Here is a 24,515-nt window from a genome sequence, read left to right as displayed (position 1 = left end):
TTGTAGTTTACCTTTCCGCTTTTGGAGTATCAGCAAGTCACCGGGAAGTGGAGGATATATAAGGATCGTTTGCAACTGTGATGCTGTCGACACAGGTTCACGGCATGCTCAATGAATAAGGGCATCACCGCGCATGTCGCCTCTAAGCAAAAAGCAAGCCGTTGCAATTCTTAAAAGGACGTTTAGACATGCGTCCTTCTGTACACTGAACAAGATAGGCTCTGTTTCTCGACCATTTGCTCCATGAAAGCGAGAAAGGAGGGCTTTCACAGTCTTCAGATCGCCGTGTCGAAGAAATGGCTTGCTCAGTCTGGACATAGCTCGTTTCAAATTATTGGGAGGTCGTCTCGCCATTTTAGTAAACCATTGTCAATAGCAGATTTTTCTCTAAAGTCTTAATCCTTTCGCTGTAAGAGAAGATTTCATCGATGCGGCTTTTTCCGTTTGCGTTTGTTGAAGACTGCGTACCTACTTATGTGGGCAGAAGAATGCGGTTTTGAATCAGAAATTCGCCGCACTTGTCCACACAATCATTGGAGAAAAGTATGCATATCTTATATCAGCTTTGGCACCTCGAGAGACGGCACTTCAGTATCCTTTGCTCGATCATTTTTTCCATACTGTGTCTCAGTGACTGTTGAATTGGAAGGGATCTATTCTTTCAGATAATAGAATTATTACTGGACTTTTTGTAATCGCTGCACTTCGACTGACAGGTCGCGTGGAGGAGGGACGGAAATTGCACTTTACTATGTGTAAGTATGCTCCAATTTTCCGTATGCTCCATTTGGAATCGCAGCATCTTCATCAGTGTACTCTCGAGTCCAGTTTTCGCCGGTTTCCGGTTGGTCCATGTTGATCAATGAAATACGACGGCTGATAATTGGGGTGTCGAGCGGCTTACGGTGGAACGCATTTGTAGCTAGAGAGGGCTTGACATAGAGCAAGGGACATGTTCATAATCATTTCTTGGTGGCCATCAATTAATGTGGTCGCATCCTGGTTTTCGCCTTTTCACTATGACTACCTACTCGCCTGTCACAACAACAAAAGTCCGTCGAGATGACAATGATTTTTAAGCACACACCCCAGTTTCGACATCGATCCTCATTTGTTCGTGCCGACATATTGGTACTGCCGGTCCCGCAGAGTGCATCCCGCAACAAATTTCCTAGCGGTATTCAAAGTATAAGCCGTTGGAGTGACACACGCGCCCGCCTTTCGGGGATTACGAACCAACTAGCAGTCCACGGACTCTAAAGGTCGACGAACACTTTTACGTGGTTCCTTCGTGACTTTCATTTTTTTTGTCTCTTCGTTAACAATAGCGAACATTTCGTCGCACATTATCGCTCTTGCCTTTCTGTCTCTACGGAATCCGAGAGAGAGTCTTAACAATGAACAAACGAAGGCAGAGCCTTGTTGGGCGGGCGAAAGATCCGATATCATTTGGTCTCCGCTTGAAGTTCATCGATCTCCCACTGAGCCACGCAGCAGACGATGAGGCCGATTCCGCTCAGCCCGAAACGGTTCCGTGGCCATGCCTCGCATTCACCAGCATTCACGAACTCCTGGGAATATTGTCTGTAGAAAACGATGGCGACTACATTTCTTGCACTCGCCGACAGCACCGGCTGACGGTCGAGCTTTTGCGGCATATATACGAACGTGGGGGCAGCTATACCGACCCCGTTTATTTTTTATTCGGCTCGCGAACGCCTGGAGGCAACCGACTCTTCTTTGCAGACGTGAACAATTGTTGCTTTCGTGGGCGACGTTTGGTAGCCAATGACTACCGATCACACATTACAACGGCGGTGGATTGTATGGAGCAAGAAGCAGCATTTCTGGACGCCTTAAACGAAACGGCTCCAATTTTGACAAACCTCTTGGCAGAAGAAGCCCTACGCCAAGACTATTTACCAGGGCCAGGCGAACACGCGCCCGCAGCCTGAAAGGACTCTGTACAGCTAGAGTCACACTTACATAAATTGTAAGATGCGATTGCTATTCGTGTCTTGGTCCCAGATATATTTCCCTTTAATTTTACAGAGAGAAAAGAGTTACATACCTACTTCTACTGACTGCGAGGATGCTTTCATGTGGAATACCGGAACCCATTTCACTCCAGATTAAATATGCCCATCATTTGATATATAAATTTGATTTATTTATTTCACTTCACATTAAGCGCATGTAAACATCTATAGAGGGCATATGATTCGGTTCAAAAGAAACCGGTATATTTAAATTTATATTGCATAGTGTATTCGCTATCATCGCAGCACAGCTTAAAAGTGTGCTTTCCTCAGCGCCCGCTAGCCCCAGCTAACATGTAGGAAGCACCGGTTGTTATTTTCAATGAAGTGCGCTACAGCCCATAGCATTAACAAACTGGTAGAGCAGCAGCATTGATCAAGCATAGAAACTGCTGCGTCCAACTATGCATGGTCCAGGTATGCAGGATGGGTTCTTATCGGGAACAGCACTCGACATTTCCGAGTGAAATGCTTCTTCGTCATTCCTCATTGCCGAAGCATACATGGATGTAGAAGTACCAGCCCTTCCATCCGCCCGGAGGCTCGCCTTCAATCGCTTCGAGGCTTTTGGAGTCACCACCGGTGCCCGGCGCCTACCGTTGTTGTGCGGCCCGACACACAGATCGTGCAAATGTGTCCCGTTGCATTTATTTATCTTGTAAACACCTTGTTTCTGTACATGAACAAAGCGAATTCCAAAACAGCACCCCCGACGACCACGCTGACATTTGAGTACGTTGCAGTAAATATAACCCTTTTTTACCACAACTCCAAACTTTTCCTGATCTTCTTCCCAATAGCGTTCAAACGAGCGAGCAATGGTAAAGCCACACGTCTTGGCGTGTTCGAGGACACGTTCGTAGTAGTCAAAGGGACAGGCAAACGTGTCCCCGGATTCGCAAGCCCAAATTTTTTCCAGCTCGAGTGGCGGAACTTCAGAGGATGAAGAGACGGCCACATTAGTCACCCTTGACGGTGAAGAATACGTTGGCGACGCACGTTCTGTCAATGAAGAGGGAAGAGTATTTTCTCTGATATTTGATTGCGTCAAGGACGGCTGGATCGGTAGAGGTGCATAAGTTTCGAGTCCCTCTTCTTCCACTGCTTCACAATATTTCGAAGCAGCAAAAGGCGTGAAAACATCCTGAAACTGATGATCGCCTGATGCGAACTCCTCATCTGGAGGATAATAATACCATCGCTGATGGTACCTATCGTTCAATTGCGATGGAGTAGATAATTCTGCACCACGAGGGTAGTAGTACGATGAACCATATCGGTATTGTTGGTCGTCTTGGGGCGGAGCGGGATGCCGCGGCGCAGAGGGATGGTAGGACGATGAGTGACAATAGTGATGGGTGTTAACCTTAGATGGCGAAGGTGTCTCTTCGTATGGATAGTGGTACGATGGATATCGATGGTGATTATTGAATGAATCGCTCATAGTCGTATACAGATAGATACTCGAGGGACCGGATGGGTCTAGAGTGGACTGGTCTCCGAGAAGGAAAAGTGGGTCCGTTGGTCCGAGAAAGCGAGCGAGAGCGAGCAAGAGCGAGCGAGGAGGACGTTGATAGAGCTCCGATCTTCTTCGCAAGAGAGAGAACGCGAGTGAGAGTCATAGGATGAACGCGATTGTATCGTTAGAGTGCGTGGCTGGCCAGATCGACGGTCGCGATAGTAACTAACTCATTTTTTGGCGCCCCCCACTAAGTACTTTTTTGATGGGACTCTGATTGACTGGTTGCAATCGAATATATAGGCCCTGGGAGCGCGCGCGCTTGTAAAAATAGCGAAAGAGGAGAGATCCGAACAACCTACCGACGAGTTCGTTCCTCAACCGCAAGACAACGGAATTCAGAAATTCTTCGCTATAAAGAAAAGTGATCCACCCGGGTTCGGACACAGAAACTAACTAATAAATTGGTGTCGCAAGCTACTAAATTGGCTTGTACTCCGCAAATGAGATGAACTTACTTTAACTGCCATGATTAATTAACCTAAATTGCTTATCTCTTGACCGACTCCACTCTACATGATACAGTCGTTTCTCCAGTGTACCTACCACACATACTTGTCTGTGGATTCAATTTAGATCGACAAAATCTCAAAGTCGGGGTAGCGTGGTTTGTGTTCACGGTCACCCGATCTGCCAACATGTGTAAACATACACCGTCTTTCGGAGTTGTAAGCGACTTCATAACTGATTTTGAATCCTTTCATCAGACAAAGTACTATGAGACCCTTATCTCAACCGTAATATATCATATGCCCTTTTCATCGGGAAGGAGAGGATATGATGATGCAAGCAGAGATACTAATTAGAGTCACTTAGTTTTATATAGCCCTTATGGACTTGTACATCATGCCAGCGTACCGACTGAGCTAGCCCAGATTTCGTCAGAACTTCTCAAAGTATCTCATTGGATGCGGCAGCGCCGCATCCGATTCGCAGCACATAGGTTAGAGAAGTAACACACGCACTTGTCGAACGATGGGCAACCGGAGACCAAAATAACATTTGCACGGCTTTAACTGTTAGTTTGTCATATCGAAAAGCGTGTTTCATACTGGAAATGCGCGAGACTTCACTGGTTTGGTTCGTATATACATTGGGAGAAAGTCATTCTCCAGAACCAATAACAGAAGTCGACCGAAAATATCTGGTCATCCAAGTTGTGTGAGAGAGCAGGGTTGAATCTCGTCTCTTCATTGGGATAGGGTCTTCTATCCTCCAGGAAAGCGGAACGTGTACTGCGTCTGTTTTGTAATGGTCTCTCTTTTGCTCTTTTCAATCGCCATACTAGGTTTACTACTGACAGAATGTGAGTCAAGCCCCTCCCGTCTAGAGGTCGCATCCACTGTAAGTATTATTCTTGTGTCAAATCAAACGATGCAATTATATAAAATACCCAAGGGCATAATAGTTATGCAGGATTTTTTGATAGTGGATAAACTACAACGTTACTTCCTTGAAGAGTAATTAAAATAGTTATTCAACTTGATGGACTTCTTAGAAATTCCATGGCGCGATGAGAGCCAGACAAGTAAATCGAGCGTGCGTAAATGGGTTTCCAGTGCGGAGCACCGGAAGAACAGGCTGATCCGGTAGCCCTACGTGTAGTAGCTGCTGCGCCCAAGCACAGATGTACAGGAGAAATATTCGTCTGGGTATCCCCAAGGCTCACCTTTGGTTCGTAGCATTGGTTTCATGCCTGGAGCAGCGAATACTGCTGCCGAGACTGTCTTGTTTTCTGGACTTGTCTCGACCCTCAACCTCTTGCAACCTTTCTGAGTCACCACCGGGGCCCGTCGCCTGCCGTTGTTATGTTGCCCGACAGCCAACTCGTGCAAATGTGTCCCATTACATTTGTTGATTTTGTAAACACCGCGCTTGGGTACATGCACAAAGCGAATTCCAAAACAACATCCGCGTCGACCGCGCTGGCACTTCAGAACATTACAGTAAATGTAACCTTTTTTCACGACGACTCCAAACTTTTGTTGATCTTCTTCCCAATAGCGCTCAAAGGAGCGGGCTATAGTAAAGCCGTACGTTTTGGCATGTTCAAGAACCTTTTCGTAATAGTCAAAGGGGCACTCAAAGGTGTCGCCAGAGTCGCAGGACCAAATGGCTTCATCGTCAAGCGAGATAGCAGGAGAGGGCGAAGCGGTAGCTGAACTTCTTGTACATGACGGTGTGGGAGCGGGGGTAGAGCTCCGCTTCACCAAAGGAGAAGATGGAAGTCGCCGCGAAGGAGGCGAGGTACTTGCCTTGGGGCATTCCTCTACAGCTAAACACGTTTGAAGCATCGGAGGTGCCGACAGGTGGCGTACATCCTTCTCCTCGAAGCAATACCTAGAGGTACGTGAGGGAACGGGCGTGAAGACATCATGAAATTGGTGGTAGAATGGTGTCGATGGAGCGGCAAACTCATCTTCGTGGGGATGGAAGTATGCTTGATGCCGATGATGGTAACTGTTGGATGTACGACTCATGATCGAATGCAAATTCTTCACTGACGGTCTCCAGATGTTTGTGTAATCAAATTCGAGTAGAACCTAAGTCCAAAGTGAAAAATGTTGTCAGAGGTCTGCCCTTCTTGGTTATATTCCATGTGCATAGATTTGTTTAGAAGCCAGCGGCTCTCAATTGATGCCGTACCTTTTTCCGTACCTCGCCGTTATTGTGTGACTGTGAATTGTAGTCTGAGTTTGCTGAAAAGCGAAATGAGCTGCGCGGTATTTGCCTCGTCCGGGGCTAGCAATATCGCAGAAAAGTGTACCCGTACACTGAAAATCAAACCTAAATGAGTCGGAGTACAGAGTTGTAATTAAAGGATTTAGCGCAAAAATGATAAGCCTCTATCAGCCATGTACCGACTCTAACGTTCGTGGGAAGTGGAAGGATGTGTACTCAGTGTTCCAACCAAATAGAATATCGACAGTTTACTCTGTGAAACTCCCCTAAGGCCATATACAAAGAATCGTGTAGCCGGATTTCAACGGTTCTGCCAAACCTCAGTTGTTAAATGTTTTATTTATTTTATTAAAATATGCTTGTGGGCGTGATGTGCTTATAACTAATTCGATCGTATGCTGTTTGCCTTGAAGGGTATGGAGAATGGTATGCCGGCGTGACGAAAAAGATAATAGGAAACAGATCCCACCCACACACATTTCGAACGATCCAGCACCGCTTCAAGCCAGGACCCCATGAAAGTGTGGAATTTGATGTCCGTCATTCGAGCCAAGTAGATACTGTTTGTCACATTCGTACTTTTTGAAATATTTACTACCTTAGCTTAGTCCAGATAGTGTCCGCTGTAAATCGAGGGTACCGATAACCGTATCTCACTATTTCAATACAGAGAATCTCCCTGTCCATCTACCAACTTGGTAAAATTGAGATATCAAAAAGCATAGAGAGAAGACACAAAACGCGGAAGAATGTTTTTCCTTACGTTAATAAACGCATTTTTGCCATGAAAAAAGTCGTTGCGTGCACTCCTCTCATCCAAATAGACGATCGGCAAGAACGGCGGAGAGACTGCTGGCGGGCTTTTCTTGGAGGTACTTTATTTTCACAGACTCTTGTCAACAGAAGGAATGGCGATGCTCAATCTTATACACAAGGCTTTCCTACAAATTGTCAAGGTAGGCACAGTAAGTAACCAAAATTGCACTTCTAGCATTAAAGAGACTTTCGCAAAAGGAAGTAAGGAAAAAGCGTCGATGTTAAGGTGGTAGGACCAACCAAGTGATAGCATACGCGACTTCAATCAATTGCATAGTCGCAGAGCTGACCTGGATTCCACCCAAAATACAGCGTCAGGTTCCAGAGCACGTGCAGCAATTCTGTTATGGCCAAGCCAACATCAAGCCACATGGTGATGTGATAACAGCATCTAGGTTCTTGTTCCTTTTGTTGCATGTCATAATTTAGCACAAGATAGTTGATGCTGCTTCCAAGAACGAGAAAGAGCAGACCAAAAAAGAAGTTGTTGAGCACAACCTGCATCTTGATTTGATATCCCACGTGTGGAAGCCGGCTGTCCAGTGTCATACGGAGCCCAATTTCGACAAACGCAGTTGCTACTATAATTTGCCCACGAGATCCAAATTTGGACGGTGCCAATGCCAAAGTCGATATGCCCACCAGATTTAAGGCCGTTAGTAGTGGGATGATGTTGCGGTCGTAGTAAGCCGAGTCGCGCTGGACATGCAGTTTGACTTGTAAACAGGTGTCACAGTTGTCCTGCTCCCTTCCATTCAGCTGGTCCTTGTTACTTCCGTTTTCCGCATTACTATTAAGAGGACGACTGGCACCAAAATTTAGCGGAACAAATTCAAAATCCAAACCCCGAGCTACATCGTAGCTGAACTCTGGTACACGTACGTGCTCCACTAGTAAGCCTTCTGGTACACGGATGGAACCTTGGGTATCGTCCTCGGTTGCCAACCCCAGCTTCCATATGTTGCGGTCCCAGCGTTTCCCCGCTCGGCGATCTTTGAGAATGCCAAACTTCAAGACGAGGTTATGGGAATCGTGCGGGAAATTGGCGACATTCCAGTCTGCTTGAGTTAGGGATGCTTTGTAGAGGCAACTCCAGCGCATAAGCCGAGATTCTTCTTGAACGACACAAACTTCAGGGTCTCCACCCAGGACCTCAAAGTCGATTGCGTTAAGGATGGATACCGGAGGAACATCAACGTACCGTATCCTACTGAATTTCTTGTGGTTCTCCGCCACAGGCGAAGACTCGGGTGACAGATTGTCATGCAAGGTTCGTTCGTAAGCTCGCTGTCGACCATACATTGTCCACACTTTAACAATCGAGTCTCTCGTGTTTGTTGTGTCGCTTCTGACCGAGGACGACGCATGGTAACCATCCTTACACGGTCTTAGATATGGAATCGCATTCCAAAAAATAGTGACACGAAAACGGACGTCGACTTTGCCAAGAACTGAATCCATCGGACCCACGTGCCATACAACCACTTGAAAGCGAATGGAATGGGCCTCTGAAGCCTGGGATTCGGGTAGACGTTCTGGAATTGATGTAGCGATGGTGTCGTAAGCACTACGCACGCTCCTGCTGCTGGAAGATGTCAAGAACGTGGGCAATCCAATCGTCGAACCGTATCCTCGTTCCGCACGCCGTAAACCAAAGGGCTGGGCTTCTGGAGAAGCATGCTCTTCATCATTGCGTTGTTCGTTATGCGCATTGATTAGAGGAGGCGATGGCAACCATAATTTTACCATGGTGACCAAGCTGGATTAAGCTGTTATTCCGGAACATCGGTAAAGGCCAAAACGAAGACAGTCTTTTGCGAAAAAGGTGTCATTACAGATCCACTTTAAGTGTCAGCAAGATTTTTATCACTCGTTCGGATGTGATTGCAGCCTATATTTATTCCACGTGGCTTTCCATTTTTGACGTCACATCTCGTCAGAATGACAGCACAAGCGCCGATGTTTTTTTGCAAGATAGAGAGGTACGGCAACAAACCGATTCGTTGTCAATATCCATCAACCTGATCGCAGGGATTGGAGCTCCTGATGGGATTTACGAAGGCATCCATTTGCATAAAGATAACGAAGGTAACGAGAGATTTCCTTCCATAAATTGCTTGGTCTTTCGCATCTACTACACACACTGATTGATGTGGAACTACGTACGCAAAGAGTAAAACAATTGTACGGATAAAAGAAGGCAATATGTCGAGACAGTTGATGATCGCTTGTTGCTGGGCAGGGCTCAACATCGGATTGAGTTGGAAATGTCCAATCTCCCACGCATATCTTCCAAAGCTTTTGATGGCGCGAACTTCAGGAAGATTGCACTGGAAGCGTCCGGATGTTTGGCGACAGATACGCGGAGGTGCCGATCAAATTGGAAGCCCTTCCGCCTATGCTGTTACTACTGCTAGCCGTGCAAGCAACTCAGAAGCAAAAGCCCTTTCGACGACGGCTCTTTCGGCATCAACGAGGACAGGATTCTCGAAAAATGAGACCATGTCTCCTTTTTTGACACGACTTAAGTATAACTCTTCCGCTGTTGACGCTGGCAGTCTTTCCATGGACGAACTCTGGACAACCTTGGAATCAAATCCCGAAGGTCTATCGGAAAGTCAAGCATCGGCAAGGCTGGTGCAATTTGGTAAGAACTCGTTGGAGCAATCCAAGTCGAAGTCTACTTGGCAGCTTATACTGGAACAATTCGAAGATCGACTTGTACAAATTCTTCTGGTCGTCGCGCTCCTTTCGGGTGTCTTTTCCTACTTTGAAGTCCGTCAGAGTGCCACTGCAGCTGCCGAACTCGCCACGGATGAGGCCTTGTGGAAGAGCTTTGTTGAACCCCTTGTAATTTTGGCGATTTTGGTAGTAAACGCTGCTGTTGGTGTTTGGCAATCCCAAAGTGCCAGTGACAGTCTCGATGCTTTACAGCGTATGCAGTCGGCGACGGCCACAGTGCTACGAGATGGCGTTTGGAAATCTTCCCTCGAAGCTTCCGATCTCGTTCCCGGAGATATCATTGAGTTACGAGTAGGGGATAAAATCCCGGCTGATTCGCGACTTCTTTCGTTGCAATCATCATCGCTTCAAATCGATGAAGGCTCGCTTACGGGAGAATCTGTGACTGTTGGAAAATTGCCTGGGGATGAAGGGCGTGCCGATTCACCCAACAGGCCAGTTCAGGACCAAAAGGGCATGCTGTATTCTGGTACCATGGTTACATCCGGTTCTGGGAAGGCAGTTGTCGTTCAGACGGGCATGACGACGCAGTTTGGAAAAATCCAGCAAGGAGTTACAGCCGCCAAAGCCGAACAGCCGAAGACGCCGTTGGCCATAAAACTGGACGAATTCGGAGAGACTCTGACAATCATTATTGGAGTGATATGTCTGGCGGTATGGATTGTATCAATTCCGAAAATGAACGACCCCAGCTTTGGTTCCGTCTGGGTCGGTGCTGTCTACTACGCAAAGGTGGCCGTCGCTTTGGGCGTGGCTGCCATTCCGGAGGGTTTACCAGCCGTAATCACCTTGTGTTTAAGTTTAGGAACTCGGCGTATGGCTGAGCGCAACGTGATCGTCCGTAAATTGCAGTCGGTGGAGACACTGGGTTGCACATCGGTAATTTGTACCGACAAAACGGGCACCCTGACAACCAACGAGATGACGGTCGTCAGCCTGGTTTTGTTGGAACACGATGAGGTAGGTGAGGTCAGTATTCGCGAACGTATTGTGGAAGGGTTTTCATACTCGCCGGTAGGTGAAGTCGAGGGCATACAATATAACAAAGAGGTCAAGGAGGATCCCTTGGGTTCGGTAGCGGATGTTGCAGCGGTGTGTGCGCTCTGCAATGATGCCAAGATCTTGGGCATTGACTCTGAGGTACTTGAGTCTGAAGACGAAATTAATGACCCCTCCGGTAAGACCGCCAACCGAAGTATTGGCATGACATTCAAAGGTACGAAGGATGTAAAGACGGGAAAAGAAAAGAAAGTCAAAAATACGGAGAAAGCCTTTCAACGTGTCGGCGAGCCAACTGAAGCGGCTCTTTGTATTCTTGCCGAAAAGCTCGGAGGAATGTCTCACTACCTGGAAAAGGGCCGCTTAGATAAAAAAGGATTGCATTTCGATGTCCCGCCTAGTGTATTGGCCAGTGCCAACGTTGAGTCATGGCGCGAGGCTCATCCGCGCCTAGCTACTTTGGAGTTTAGTCGAGACCGGAAATCTATGTCTGTTTTGTGTGGATTTTCTAAAGGAGATTATCCTGGGGCGGCAGCCTATCGCTCTGGCGTCAAATCAAGGAAGGCCGGCAATCGTCTTCTAATCAAGGGTGCTCCCAATTTACTCATTGAACGCTGCACGAATGTAAAGTTCCGTGACGGAACCATTGCTCCCATGACGGGCGCTCTCCGACGATCCATCGAAGATCAGGTATCAAAAATGGCTGCTCGACCTCTTCGTTGTCTCGCTTTGGCAATTAAGGATCAAGACGAACTGGACGACAGCTTGAAATCTTTTGAGCCAGACAATGACCGTGCCGTTTCCCGGCATCCTCTCTTGTCGGATCCAACCAATTACAGAAGTGTCGAATCCGGGTTAACGTTAGTTGGTATCGTTGGCATAAAGGACCCCGCGCGTCCAGAAGTTGCGGAAAGTATGAAGCAATGCACACGCGCGGGGATCCGTGTAATGATGATTACGGGCGATGCAAAAGATACCGCTATTGCGATTGCCAGGGATGTGAACATCTTCTCCCCAGTAGACGATGGACGACCACTCAAAGCGTATGAAGGCCGCGAGTTCTTCCTCAAGGCGGAACGTGAGCAACTGGAGATTCTTAGAGAAGGTAACATTGTTTTCTGCCGAGCCGAGCCAGCAGACAAGCAGAAGTTGGTGAAAATGCTACAAAATTTAGACGAGATTCCTGCAATGACTGGGGATGGAGTGAATGACGCTCCTGCCTTACAGCAAGCTGCTATTGGAATTGCAATGGGAATCACCGGGACGGAAGTTTCGAAAAATGCTGCTGACATGATACTTGCCGATGACAATTTTTCAACGATTGTCAGTGCTGTCGAAGAAGGGCGACGTATATACTCCAACATGCAAGCGTTCATTTGTTTCTTGATTAGTTGTAATATTGGGGAGATTTGCGCAATTTTTTTTGCTACTCTTGCTGGCTTCCCAGAACCTTTGACTGCGATGCATTTATTGTGGGTCAACCTCGTAACGGATGGACCACCTGCAACTGCACTCGGCTTCAATCCACCGGCACCTGATCTCATGGAGCAGCCGCCGCGGCCCAGCGACGAGCCAATTATGACTCGATGGTTATTGACGCGCTATTGTATTACAGGGTTATACGTTGGACTCGCAACGATTGGAATTTTTGCCCAACACTATCTGTCGCAGGGCATAACGTTGGCTCAATTGGCAACATGGAGTCAATGTGGCGAGTTTTGGACACCGCCTACAGAATCAGCTTCTTGCACAGATCTATTCCAGGGCTCAGCTCGTATGCTACCTCAAACTCTAGCGTTGACTACTTTAGTTTGTATGGAAATGTTAAAGGCCTTATCGGCAGTTTCCATGGATGATTCGATTTTCCGAGTCGGACCTCAAGAAAACAAGTGGTTAATACTCGGAGTGTCCGGCCCTTTTTTGCTACATCTTATGGTTCTTTACAGCTCAGACCTCGGTATTCCAGCTCTCGGAGAAAGCTTCGGCATGGTATGTTTATTTGTTCTGCTGTGATAGTTTTCGTCTTGTATTAATTCATCCAACTTATTTCCTTAACTCCAATGTTGACTTATACAGGTACCTCTTTCGATCGATGACTGGGCCCTGGTTATCTCCTGGGCTGCACCCATTCTCTTAGTCGATGAAATCTTGAAAGCTATAGGACGATGGGTTAATCGAGAAGACCGGAAGAAGTCGAGACGCCTGAATGCGCTTGAGAATTAAAATCCTGCCGTGTTAACTCCTCGCTCCCTACTGTGATGCAACCGATCAACGAGGGCGTCCGCAACTTCGGCAGCAGCTCGTACTCCCGTTTCGTAGGCTCCATCAATACTTTGATAGCGTCCTTCATAGTGTGTGTGTTCACCAGCAAAGAATAGAGCTCGGTCCACAGATTCCGCTAAACGCTTACGATCCATGTTACCCCGAGTATTCGTAGCTGGTGCTGAGTAGGATCCACGAATATCCGGATCCAAATGCCATTGTGAAACCTTGATGTCCAAAATATCATCCAAAGCAAGTTTTGGTTCACCAGGCATCAGATCTTGGACAATCTCGAGTGCTTGCGTCTTCCAATATGTCATGTCGTCAAAATCGAAACAAGTTTCGGAGAGGTAAAACTGCGTGACGGTCGGGTCGTCACCACGTAGATTTCCGGAACAGACATACCCGTTCCTCAATGGATTCTGCGGGTACTTGTCTCCTACCAGATAATACGCTGTTGTGTTTCGGGCACACACTGGACGATTCCATCGTACGGCTACCGTATTCAGAGCTCCGACAGCCGCACGATCCAAAGTGGATTGTTTGCGGCTTGGCAATGCTGGATCGAAAAGGACCGACGAAGATGCTTTCAGAACACCCAGCGGCAACGCTACAATACAAGCGTCGGCATAGTATTGGGTACCAGATTCGGTCGTGATGGTGACCTTGTACTCCAGTGAAGAAGACGCGTACTGAATTCGTGTCACACGTTGCTCAGTTTGGACCGTGCCTCCTTTTGCTACAATGTCATCCGATAGTTCCTTCATGACGTGTTGCATACCTTGTTTTGAAACTCGATCTTCACCCTTATATTGGATCCAATCCCAATCACTATCAAGTCCCCGCAGAGCGTGTCCCGCCAAAGGGATGCCTCCGTCGAGACCAAACGCCATGTCGAGTTGAAATTGGAGCAAGGATTGTTCCCTGACACTCAATTTCTCTAAGAATATCTGCGACCAGCCTGACAACAACTTGGGCGTATCCAGCTCCATAAATTTGCGAAGCAAACGGTCCTGACGACGATGAGTAGCGTACTCAGCGCACATGTGCTCGTCCCAACGATCATACAAGACTTGAATCTGGGCTTGTTCGTTGAGGGGTAACGGCTGTAGATTTCCATTTTCATCGTACATCAACCATTGGGCTCCACTTCTACCAGGATGCTGAGAAGTTCCTCCCGAAGCTACCGTTTCAAAGGTCGGAAAGCAACTTTGCAGATGTTGAAGCACGGGCGAGTCGCCGTGCCAGTACATGCCACCAAGGTCCACAATGGTTGCCTCGTTCGTCTGCTGCTGACGTACTGTCGAAGTGTTCGCATTTTCACCGAGCTTCGTGGTAGTTGTGCCCTGACTCATTGGCACGGACCAAAGTCTTCCACCAACCCGATCCTTTGCTTCCAGTACCAAGACTTTCAGTGGATGCTCTTTTTCGTCACGGAATTCTGAATGCGTAGCGATTCCTCTAGTTGACTGCTGCGGCTGTTGCAGCAAGGTCCATGCGGCGGCCAACCCTGCCACCCCCGCACCCACCACGACCACCACTTTAGACTCGCCAAGACTCTCCGGATCCTCTTGGACGTCGCAATTCGCAAGCGATAGACGTGAACGGTGCGTTGCCACTGTCGGTGTATATTGTAAGGACAACGACGTCACGCCGTTAGGAAAGCAATGCTGTGCTATCAGCAAGAACGCACCGTATGCGAGCAGTAGCCTGTGCATCCGCATTCGTACGCGTTTCTTGTTTGATACAACCAAAACCATCACTGGAAAATTTTCGTGGCGATGTGTTCCCCACAACTCAAACGGATGATCAAGAAACGAAGCAACTTGAGCGACGAACTGTTTTCTCGCTGAGTTGAAATAACAGTAAAAGCCTACCAAAATACCCAATGTTCACCGCCCGTAAGCTAGTTCAAGGTCAGTCAGTCCTTCTTTACAGAAGACCCTGCAATTCACCAGAAACTGCGCATCCCCGAGCAAGGCCAGATCAAAACCACCACGGAAAAATGATTCGTTGACTGAGTTCCGTGCCAAGTTGACAGTAACTGTGATTTTGACTGTTTCATCGGCAGTCGCAGATGTAGGTGACTGTGAGTAGAAAATTACCTACATTGGTCTCATGAAAGACCCGGACGACGGTCGGGAATTGACAGTGATAGAATCCAACCCTAGCAGAAAAGTCGGGTCTGTCCGCTTTCGGGCTTGGATTTTTCGGCGGAACCAAGAAACCCGCCAACAATTCGTAGCCAAAAGTGGTGACTTTCACCATGGGCAAATCCAAATCACCTGCGCCGTCGTCTTCAGAAGATACCACTCCAATTCAAGAAACCAAGGAAATGTCAATAATGGAAGACGATGCAAAGAAGAGAAAGGAAGAAAAGCAGGAGAAGAAACGAAGAAAACGAGAGAAAAAGGAAAAGAAAAAGCGATCTCGGACGTCCTCGGAGACAAGCATCACCTCAGATCCCTCAACTGATAAAATGCAGCAACCAGCCGGAAAGAAACGCCGTCACTCCAGCACGTGTGAGGAACGACCGATGGTTGAATCATCTGCACAGGAGTTTGTCGCGAAAGAGCAAACAAGCCAGGAGTCGCAGTTCCATAAAGTCACTCTCTTGCTCTTTTACCAGTACGTGGAACCGCCCTGGTCTAACGAAGTGTACAAATACGCTTTATCTCACGTAGAACAGCTTGGAAAGCAAGCCAACATTAGTGGGCGTATGAGAATTGCGCGTGAAGGGCTCAACTGTACACTTACTGGCTCAAGGGATGGTATTTTGACCTTTTGTCGCTCGTTGCGTCGTTGGAAACCGGAATGCTTCGAACCGACCGAATTCAAGCTTACGCACGACCTTCCCGATGCGCAGCGCTTTTCCAATCTCAAAATGATTCCTGTTACGGAACTGGTGCATTACGGTTTGGATGGTGCCAAGGCGCCGCCGATTCAGCAATACCACGGGACGCATCTCGAGCCGGAAGACTACCATACAAAGCTGGCGGAAGATGACACGGTCGTCATTGACGTTCGTAATCATTACGAAGCGACGATTGGACATTTCCAACCACCAAGCGACCCATCAAAACCCAATGGACCGCAATGGATTGATCCGAAAATGCGCAAAAGCACAGAATTTCCAGTCTGGTTGGACGACCCTAAAACAAAAGAAACTCTCAAAGGAAAGCAAGTGCTCATGTATTGTACCGGTGGGATCCGTTGTGAACGTGCGTCAGCCTTGTTGAAGTATAAGATGGATACAGACCCCACGGTCAAAGACCTGAACATTAAAGGCGTGTACCAACTGCAGGGTGGCATTGACAAATACTTCAAAGCCTTTCCCGACGGTGGCTACTGGCAAGGCAAAAACTATGTTTTCGACAAGCGCTTTGCACACGCCCCTCCGGTAGTAGAAGAAAGGAAAAGTTTCGCGCAGCCAATGGGAAAATGCGAAGCATGTCTGAAACCTTGGGATAAGTACGGAGGCAAGCGGCGCTGCCCAGCTTGTGGCGTTCCCAGTTTGATATGTCGACATTGTATGCAGGCAGACAAGGACAAGATTAGGAAACTGGATCGGTTTGTACGATGCGACCTCTGCGTGGAACAGAAGGTATTTTCAAAAAAGGAAATGCGGGCGAAAGAACAGCAGCAGATTGATGAATACGAGGCTCGGGTTGGGGCTAAAGGACTGTTGTTAGCAAATAGGGATACGGAGACCAAAGCGCCCACGAACTCAGGCGGTACCACGCGACTCTTTCTGAAAAACATGTGCCGGAAGAGCATGACGGACGATGTTTTGTCGGAATTTCTTCCGGGAATCACGCACATTCTTTGGCGCATGGATCGCAAAACGAATCAGTTCTTTGGACAAGGCTGGGCCGAAATGGAATCCCCGGAAGCAGCGGCTCGAGCAGTCGCGAAGTCGGGTCAAAAAGTGTTGGGCCGGCCCATTCATATAAATTACCAGCCACCTGATGGTAAAGATGCCTGGCCACCGCCGAACAGTGCTGTCGCTAGATAGCTCGGCAGACTGGATGTTACTTGAAGGAGTCCACTCTGACATTCTTACGGACTAAAATGTGGTCTTCAGTGGAGCATAGCCCACACCTGAACTACAACGATACTTCTAGAAAGCAATATATTGTTTGCGTTGTACTTTAGTCGGCCGTCCATTGAATTTACACCGCTTCTGGGGCAACTCACAACTGAAATTTCGTTTCATGGCTCCGCAAATATTATGAAAGGAGAAGATAACGAGCATGTGTGGATTTTTTTTTCATGTCACTAAAGTCAACAAACAAGTCATTTTTGAAACCGATTTATGGCACGTTCAGCACAATTATCACAGATCCGCGTGACTTGCAAACACACTGAGCGTATCAAAGAGGGGTCTTTCATAGGGGTAGGCTTTGAGTTCCAAGTCCTTTCTTATACTGCAGTTTAGGATTCGCCTTCTGCACTGCTACGGATCAGGATTCGTTGTAAGCTCCGTTTCGCTTTCCCTTTTACGATCGCTCGCGAGCTTTATTCTCTGCCCACTTTTTCGAAATGCTTCCCTTCTTTGCGTCTCGGTTTGCTTTCTTAAGCTGGTCTTCAGCATCTCGTTCTTTGCGCTGTTGTTGGATGCCCTTTCGCGCCGCCGGTGCCTTGGTTGTCTTCGGCTCTTCCTGCTGCCCAGAACCTGTAAGCGCACCGAACTTCTGTTTGGCCGCCATCAATCATGCCGACTGTTGATGAGGCCGAATTTCCCATTTTATTTACTGTAGCTGACGATACAATCTCTTTCCTCTGCTATCCACTTGGTTGAAAGCGGTTGTGCCGATTTGCAGTTAGATGTTTGAAAGACCCTTCATCGATTAGCGTGGAGTCGTACGATGCTGGCAGGACAGGAAAATAGAAGGATGATACTCTATGTATCCTCCTTGAAAATGTCTGTCCTCCGGTTGTGTCTTTTGGGGATGACTTTGTTTGCGACTACTAGCTCGATATCCATTACATGATCTGCGACAAATTTGGAGTCACTGCCAATTAGAATTATTTCCATCCAAACGGGACTTGCTTCGAGATTGATGCATCTCTGTCACTAACCGTACCGATTTTGGGCGTCCTTTGTAGATAGCCCGCAAAATCCGTTGTATCATCTTGATTTGCCATATTTTGCAGAGAACAGCACATCACGAGTCGCCATGGCGGGCGTGTCGGTCTCTTCATATGTGCTACATTTTGTGGGCTATGTTTTCGTTTGCATCGCTCTGATACTGGTCACGTTGTTGGCGTTACCGTTGATTCTGGCACAAATTGCCAGACTTCGCCAACCAGCGTGTGTATGGAAGTCTCGACGGTCTTCGCTCTTCGTTGGTCGTGTGTGGCATACCCGACACCGACCCACCAAGCACGCATTCACGTATCCCCTGTTTATATTTGCACTAGATTTGCAAGAAGTCGAGGATGAGGACAATGGCTTGTTTGAAAAACAACTGTGGCCGCTGTCGTGGATCATATCGTATCGACCTACAGATCATTTAAAAGGCCACACTGCACAAGTACAAAGGAGTAGTGGACAGAGACGCCTCCGCAATTCATCGCTCTTGAGCCAAAAAATCTATGAATTTGTTGCTCTGAAGACCAACGGGAAATTCCAACCTTCTGACAAGACGCATCGAATTGTGTTGGTAACTCATCTATCCTACTACGGCTACTGCTTCAATCCAGTCAGCTTCTACTATCTGCTCGATAATTCTTCAAACAGTACAACGGCTGCGATCGTTGCGGAAGTTTCCAACACGCCTTGGAACGAAATGTATTGCTACGTCTTGCATCCAGACAGTGAGGACATTAAGACCGTATCGCGAAGGGAAGATTCCACGAACTATGTCTTTCAAAAGAATTTTCACGTTTCACCCTTTATGGAAATGGATTATGTCTATGATTGGGTCTTTCGGGATTTTGATGGCGGTGGCATACCGTCAAATATTCACGTTGCCACTGGAATGAAACGAGTGGACGGCTCTTTGCAGTTTTTGGCCACTATGAACGTCCACCGCAAAGGAATGGATCCGCTCACTCTGGCTTGGCAAATCGTCTCGTATCCATTCTACTGCGTCATAATTCAAATATGGATTCATTACGAGGCCTTTTGGCTATTTGCGAAAGGGATTACCTTCCAGCCGCACCCTACCGGCGCAGAAAGCATGGCAAGCAGGGCGATTGGCTCGATCATGACGCCTTTCTTTCTTGTTCATACTTGGTTGACAAAAAAGACGCAATGAGCAGTATTTTGTAAAAGTGAAGTACAAATAATTGCAGGTTTAAGAATGGGCCGACCGCCTTTGATAGAAATCCGGTGTAGGGTGGTATTTCGTGATGGTAGTTGACGTGTACAGAATGTAGCCGACTGTGGAGAAAACTTGATGGAGCATGTTATTGAGGTACAAAGTGGGCAGAACAAAAGTTGGCCGGGTCAGCAGAAATGTCTAATGCTTGACTTGTGTATTGGCAATATTGGCTGCTCGTATACTGGGTGAAGTAGACATGGGTGACGAGGCCAGCGTTGTTGCTTCGATTGTCTTGGAAAGCTGTCGTTGCTGTTGGTATCGGCGCATCTGAGTCCGTTGATGCAGGGAACGATGTAAATCGTTGCGATCGCGAAGCAAACCGGAAGCAAACATATCGTTGAATACTGGAAGTATATGGATATATCGTAGTTATCAATGGCAAGGTCGCCGGAAGACCTGTGTGTGCTATTGAAAATGTGGCCCGTAGATCAAGATGAAGAAACGGCTCGCATTCGTACGATGTCATCGAGATTGATGGCTGGGCATTTCCTGCCAATTACATATAAAGGTTCAGGAACTGGAATGTGCACTTGCATCGTGGAAGTCCCCCAAGAAGCATACTCTTCTGTTTCGATATTATTGCGTCCTAACGAACAGTATCCTTCACACGCTGAGGAGACAAGCATCTGCAATTTCATGCCCGTTAGACACGGCTGTGTGATCTGACAAGAAAAAACGACATTAGATTGGAATAAGTACCTACTACTCGTAGCTTTGATTTCGAAACAGCACCAAGTCACATTTCGGCAGGACTCCTATGGGTTCGGTAACCACGTTCTGGGGAAATTGATCTGGCTGTGGGCAATCACATGGGAATCACAAAAATGCAATCAGAACACCTACGTCTATCCAAGACGATCTTTACGACATCCAAGACTACCTTGCAACAAGGAGTACATCTCGTTATGAAGGCACATACTATTGGATTGATTCTCCTCCAGACCACAAACGCTTTTCTATCGCCGTACGGTAGAATAAAAAACATGAATTCAATTCCCGGAAGAGTCGAGACAGTTGAAAGCCTTCGCGGTGGCGCTCTCGAGGCGCTGCCCGCAGAGGTCGTCAACCTCCCCTCCACGGTAACTTCTCTCGTCACATCGTCGCTTCTGTCGGGACCTTACGGGGTCGTAGCTTTGGCAGCAATTTCGGCCGCCGTTATCTTGCCTCTTACTCAAGTGAAGAATATGTACGGAGTATCCGTTGGCTACGGCGGCTCTGTCGCGGCGATTGCCTACGTCTTGTTGCAAACATTTGTGCCCGCAAAAGGCGACATTTCGCACTTGCTACTTGGGTCTTCTTTGTTTTACGGAATCCGGCTCGCGTCGTTCTTGTTCGTGCGGGATGTGGCTGGATGGAAGCCTCCAGCATCCCGTGAAGAGCCTTCGCGGATGAAGCGTGTTCCGTTCGCCCTGAGTTTGGCAATATTTTACGGTCTGATGACAACGCCTCTCTTGTACGCCATGCGCACTCCGTCAGCCGTGGGAACGTCGCTTCATAGAGTCAGTATGGTAGGGACTGGCATAGCCTGGGCTGGCGCTATTTTGGAAGCCGTTGCGGATGGACACAAATTTCTCTCGAAACTCAACGTCGATCCGAAGTCTAAAGCATTCACCGGTCCTTCGACGGGAGTCTACACAATGACACGGCATCCCAACTATTCCGGGGAGGTTCTATTTTGGGTAGGAACCTTCGTTGCGGGAGCGCCTTCGTTTGGAAAGTCTATAATCGCTTGGTTGTCGTCTACCGCCGGTTTGTACGGCATTGTATCAATCATGAATGCTGCGACAAAGGGTTTGGAAAAGCGTCAGGGAGAAAAATATGGTGGGCAGAAAGCGTACGAAACTTGGAAATCTGATGTTCCCTACCCGCTCGTCCCGCTTATAAAGGCGTAAGCTATACTTGATGTACCCTACCTACTAAGTATGGCTTTCAAAGAGTCAACGTGTCGTGTTTTACGCAAGCATTGACTAATTTATGAAATCCGCACAAAGCGCACTTAATCGTAAGTTGAGACACAAGGATAGGTGCTTTCATAACGTTATTTTTATTCCCTCAGTCAAAGCAAATAGCTTTGTTGGTCTATCAACTACCTTACTACGTTTAGGTACCCACTTTCACCCCTTTTGGCAAGGGAAATAGGTGGGTAATTCCTCCGGATATGGTTGTTACCTTTCTTCGCATAAATGTCTCTAGACAGCAAAGTGACTACGACAGTGTCCTTGACGTACCTAATTAGCTGGCTGTAAAAAGGGAGAAGAAATTACAGAACACGGATGATCAATCGCCAGCAGCGACGACCTTTTCAGTCAAAAAGATCGACACGAAGCATGGGATTCTTCACCCATCACGTTCACAAAGTAGGAACCCTCTGTACGATATTGGCATCTTTTGCATACAACGATTCTCAGACGAAGAGCACCATGGGCGCTAACAAGCTTCGCATTCAGGTGCAGTACTGAGGTGGATGAGGTAACTCTTGCGAGAAATGGCAAAGCGATCTGGGTAACAAAGCCTTGACTTCGCCCGTACCTCAGCTCGTCTTTCATATTGATTCCAATTTTAGGCTACGGTCGCTATTTTAACGGGTTGAAAGACTTTCTCTCCTCTCAACCCTCCGTAGCGAATAAGATTGAGCTAGTCGGTAAGGAAGATCCTACGGTGACGGGAAATTTTGAGGTGTCCGTCGCAGCGACTGGGCAACTTTTGCATTCCAAGCGACAGGCCGGCCAAGGAAAGGCGACGTCCCCGGGCGAACGGGCGGCGATTTTGGAGCAAATAAAAGAGCTATTGGATGAAGATGACTAGTATTTGGCGAAGATGCTTCTCGATGCCTATGTGTAATACTTCAGAAACGAGGCGGTATTCGTTTCGACCGATTGATCGATGGAATGACGAATTTGCGATTTCTCTAGCGAGGGGTCGGACATTCTGACGGAGAAAGCAAGTGAGAGGAATCAAAGACAGGTGCTTGTGAATACATCGACGATAAGAACGATACTGGATTAGGAAATTGGACGCCTCTAAAAATTTGCACTATTACACGATTTTACGTCTACGTCTGCAAGAGCTCTGCTCGTACAATCAAATATAAAGAGGTTCCCGGATGTTCTTCTTGTGTTGTTCCGAGTAGCGAATTTCATTCGTGTGCGAGTGCCTTTTCAAGACGTGAGAAGGAATGATCATAAAACGCATATTCTCACGTCGATACAAATACAGTATGTCTCTTAGCCGCTTCGTATGGAAAGCCGTTACAGCTCCTATTGTGATTGTATTTGCATTGGTGTTGACGACGTTGTTTATTGTGAGCTGAAGGATGTTTGAACAGATTCGAATGCGAAAAATAAGATAGACTGTCCTACTCATATAGCCATTGATTTCAACACAAGCAGAGAGAAGTAGAGGTGTTACTATTAGAGGAGCTGCCACCGATTGCTGCTATCAACTGTAGCATTCGTTGTTGTCATTGATTCACATGGGTTTCTGTTCATGAAATCGAATGAAGTGGACGATCACATTTCACAGTCAATCGATTAGATGGGACATACGATATAGGTAGGTGTTTCGTCCAAAATAATCGTCTAACAATGTCAGTAGGTTCATTTCGGGGCTCGACGGTAGGGTTAGTAGCCTCAAAGCCCTACACCCCTCTGGCACAATCCACCCGAATGGCTCATCATTAGGAATCATTCGCGCAACACACTCTCACAGTCGGTCAGGAAATAAACGAAGATTTCCTTCTTTCCAAGTACCATAAGCTGGTAACTCGTCTTACATTAATAATCTCTCGTCAATGACAAATTTACCAGGAACAGAGGAAGATGTGGGAGTCTCTGGACTTTTGTCAGCTGATTCGAGGCAGCCTCAGATTGGCGATCACTCGGTTTCGGACGATGACGAAGAAAACCCTCACTCCAAACTGTCTGCCGTCCATGGACCATACATGCAAGTGGCGGAGGACGAACTTGACGGCGATGGCACAGCTACGAATGACTTGGCTCTGGACATGGATGACATCATTCTCGAACACTCATCGACATCTTTTCGTTGGCAGCCCTTTCTGCTCGCCAACCTACTACGGGACGATCGCTTCCAGATCGGTCGTACCAAACTCCTCGATGGTGCCGTTGCCGTCAAATTTCTTAAATTTCTCGGTCTGACCTATGTTTCCATTGTCGTCATGTACCATTACGTACGGTGGATGCAGTGGGAAAACGATCGATCCTACACGTTGGCCGATTTTTTCACGTACGAATCCACCTTGGTAGCGCTGGACAGTATGATGTTTTTCATTGTGGGACGCCTTTTTCAGCAGCGAGGTGTGGATTGCTTGGCATGGATACTACCAATGCTCGCATGCAATTTGTACTCTTCCTATTTGACGACGTTTGACTTTTTGCAACATTCGGCGACGCTTTACGAGATGCACTGTCGATGGTCCTGGAAGCTGTGGGCGTTCGTGGCGGTGGTCATTCCCATCGTGGTGGGTGTCGTCGTTTTGCACGTGGATCGGGCGGTCCGACAACGTACGGTTTGGATGCAATTATTTGAACTACTGCTGTGCGGCTTTTTCTTCTTGGCGCCGTACGTATCATCTCCCTACTTTCATCTGCATCATTGGTACGTCGGTTGGTTAGTTGGTATGCACTTTAACGTCGACACCTGGTGGAGTCGTATGGTGATGGCTTGGTGCTGGGGTGCCTACGTGAACGGCATTGCGGTGTACGGCCGAGATCCCGTATTGACGTGCGGGTACGCCTACTTTCTCAGCGTCGACCAACACTGTCCGTACATGAAATGTTACTGGGACGGCTTGGCAGAGGCACATGATCACCCGAACGATACCAATCATACCGTAGTGGCTCCGATGGAACCACCCGATTGGAGAAATTGCTCTGCCGAAGCGTATCATCCGTAACTCGTGACTTGTGCGTTCGCTGACTTGTGAAACAGATTCCAGCCACTGCGCTAACCGGCGTTGGGGATGGTTTCTTACGGTTTGGAGTTTCATAGGATATGTTTGTCCCTACAGCAATTCTAGCAGGGATGTCGTCGGCATGAACTTTTGGAGATTCCTAAGCTTGTAAGAATCGTTGAATACGGTCAAATACAATGGCCCATCGGATAGAT

The 24,515-nt window shown here is 47.5% G+C and overlaps 10 protein-coding genes across 10 annotated transcripts; 6 read left to right on the top strand and 4 right to left on the bottom strand.

Moving 5' to 3' along the window:
- Positions 1-1,397: 1,397 nt before the first annotated feature.
- Positions 1,398-1,955, top strand: PHATRDRAFT_39109 (predicted protein; the record flags this gene model as incomplete). The annotated part of the gene is made up of 1 exon (XM_002183174.1): positions 1,398-1,955. One exon carries the CDS (start codon positions 1,398-1,400, stop codon positions 1,953-1,955), a length of 558 nt encoding a protein of 185 aa, XP_002183210.1.
- A 273-nt stretch (positions 1,956-2,228) lies between these two features.
- PHATRDRAFT_48606 (predicted protein) lies at positions 2,229-4,028 on the bottom strand (the record flags this gene model as incomplete). The annotated part of the gene is made up of 3 exons (XM_002183042.1): positions 2,229-3,628; positions 3,861-3,910; positions 4,017-4,028. The coding sequence occupies 3 exons, from the start codon at positions 4,026-4,028 to the stop codon at positions 2,416-2,418; spliced, it is 1,275 nt and encodes a 424-aa protein (XP_002183078.1). The 3' UTR covers positions 2,229-2,415.
- A 1,125-nt stretch (positions 4,029-5,153) lies between these two features.
- On the bottom strand, positions 5,154-6,038 carry PHATRDRAFT_39107 (predicted protein; the record flags this gene model as incomplete). Its single annotated transcript, XM_002183041.1, has 1 exon — positions 5,154-6,038. The coding sequence occupies one exon, from the start codon at positions 6,036-6,038 to the stop codon at positions 5,154-5,156; it is 885 nt and encodes a 294-aa protein (XP_002183077.1).
- A 1,279-nt stretch (positions 6,039-7,317) lies between these two features.
- Positions 7,318-8,888, bottom strand: PHATRDRAFT_48605 (predicted protein; the record flags this gene model as incomplete). The annotated part of the gene is made up of 1 exon (XM_002183040.1): positions 7,318-8,888. The coding sequence occupies exon 1, from the start codon at positions 8,803-8,805 to the stop codon at positions 7,318-7,320; it is 1,488 nt and encodes a 495-aa protein (XP_002183076.1). The 5' UTR covers positions 8,806-8,888.
- A 769-nt stretch (positions 8,889-9,657) lies between these two features.
- Positions 9,658-12,990, top strand: PHATRDRAFT_228 (probable serca-type calcium ATPase; the record flags this gene model as incomplete). The annotated part of the gene is made up of 4 exons (XM_002183173.1): positions 9,658-10,938; positions 11,065-11,296; positions 11,333-12,786; positions 12,874-12,990. Coding segments are annotated over 4 exons (3,084 nt in total), but the record flags the coding sequence as incomplete, so codon positions are not given.
- Positions 12,896-15,051, bottom strand: PHATRDRAFT_48603 (flavin-containing amine oxidase). Its single transcript, XM_002183039.1, has one exon. The coding sequence runs from the start codon at positions 14,817-14,819 to the stop codon at positions 13,017-13,019; it is 1,803 nt and encodes a 600-aa protein (XP_002183075.1). The 5' UTR covers positions 14,820-15,051; the 3' UTR covers positions 12,896-13,016.
- A 266-nt stretch (positions 15,052-15,317) lies between these two features.
- On the top strand, positions 15,318-17,074 carry PHATRDRAFT_48602 (predicted protein; the record flags this gene model as incomplete). The annotated part of the gene is made up of 1 exon (XM_002183172.1): positions 15,318-17,074. The coding sequence occupies exon 1, from the start codon at positions 15,326-15,328 to the stop codon at positions 17,072-17,074; it is 1,749 nt and encodes a 582-aa protein (XP_002183208.1). The 5' UTR covers positions 15,318-15,325.
- Positions 17,075-18,228: 1,154 nt separating this feature from the next.
- PHATRDRAFT_48601 (predicted protein) lies at positions 18,229-19,370 on the top strand. The gene has a single exon (XM_002183171.1). It carries the CDS (start codon positions 18,240-18,242, stop codon positions 19,320-19,322), a length of 1,083 nt encoding a protein of 360 aa, XP_002183207.1. The 5' UTR covers positions 18,229-18,239; the 3' UTR covers positions 19,323-19,370.
- An 827-nt stretch (positions 19,371-20,197) lies between these two features.
- PHATRDRAFT_48600 (predicted protein) lies at positions 20,198-22,442 on the top strand (the record flags this gene model as incomplete). The annotated part of the gene is made up of 3 exons (XM_002183170.1): positions 20,198-21,276; positions 21,493-21,527; positions 21,952-22,442. 3 exons carry the CDS (start codon positions 20,198-20,200, stop codon positions 22,191-22,193), a joined length of 1,356 nt encoding a protein of 451 aa, XP_002183206.1. The 3' UTR covers positions 22,194-22,442.
- A 663-nt stretch (positions 22,443-23,105) lies between these two features.
- PHATRDRAFT_48599 (predicted protein) lies at positions 23,106-24,303 on the top strand (the record flags this gene model as incomplete). The annotated part of the gene is made up of 1 exon (XM_002183169.1): positions 23,106-24,303. Exon 1 carries the CDS (start codon positions 23,179-23,181, stop codon positions 24,301-24,303), a length of 1,125 nt encoding a protein of 374 aa, XP_002183205.1. The 5' UTR covers positions 23,106-23,178.
- Between the last annotated feature and the right edge of the window lie 212 nt (positions 24,304-24,515).

This window comes from Phaeodactylum tricornutum, chromosome 18, assembly GCF_000150955.2.
Source record: "Phaeodactylum tricornutum CCAP 1055/1 chromosome 18, whole genome shotgun sequence".
In the NCBI taxonomy this organism is placed as follows: domain Eukaryota; phylum Bacillariophyta; class Bacillariophyceae; order Surirellales; family Neidiaceae; genus Phaeodactylum; species Phaeodactylum tricornutum.
The sequence above is the reverse complement of the archived record's forward strand: the minus strand, read 5'-3'. Positions and strand labels throughout refer to the sequence as shown.

Bases quoted from the DNA above. Each gene is read 5' to 3' on its own strand.
- PHATRDRAFT_48603 (XM_002183039.1), bottom strand. From the start codon at position 14,819: ATGGTTTTGGTTGTATCAAACAAGAAACGCGTACGAATGCGGATGCAC.
- PHATRDRAFT_48601 (XM_002183171.1), top strand. From the start codon at position 18,240: ATGGCGGGCGTGTCGGTCTCTTCATATGTGCTACATTTTGTGGGCTAT.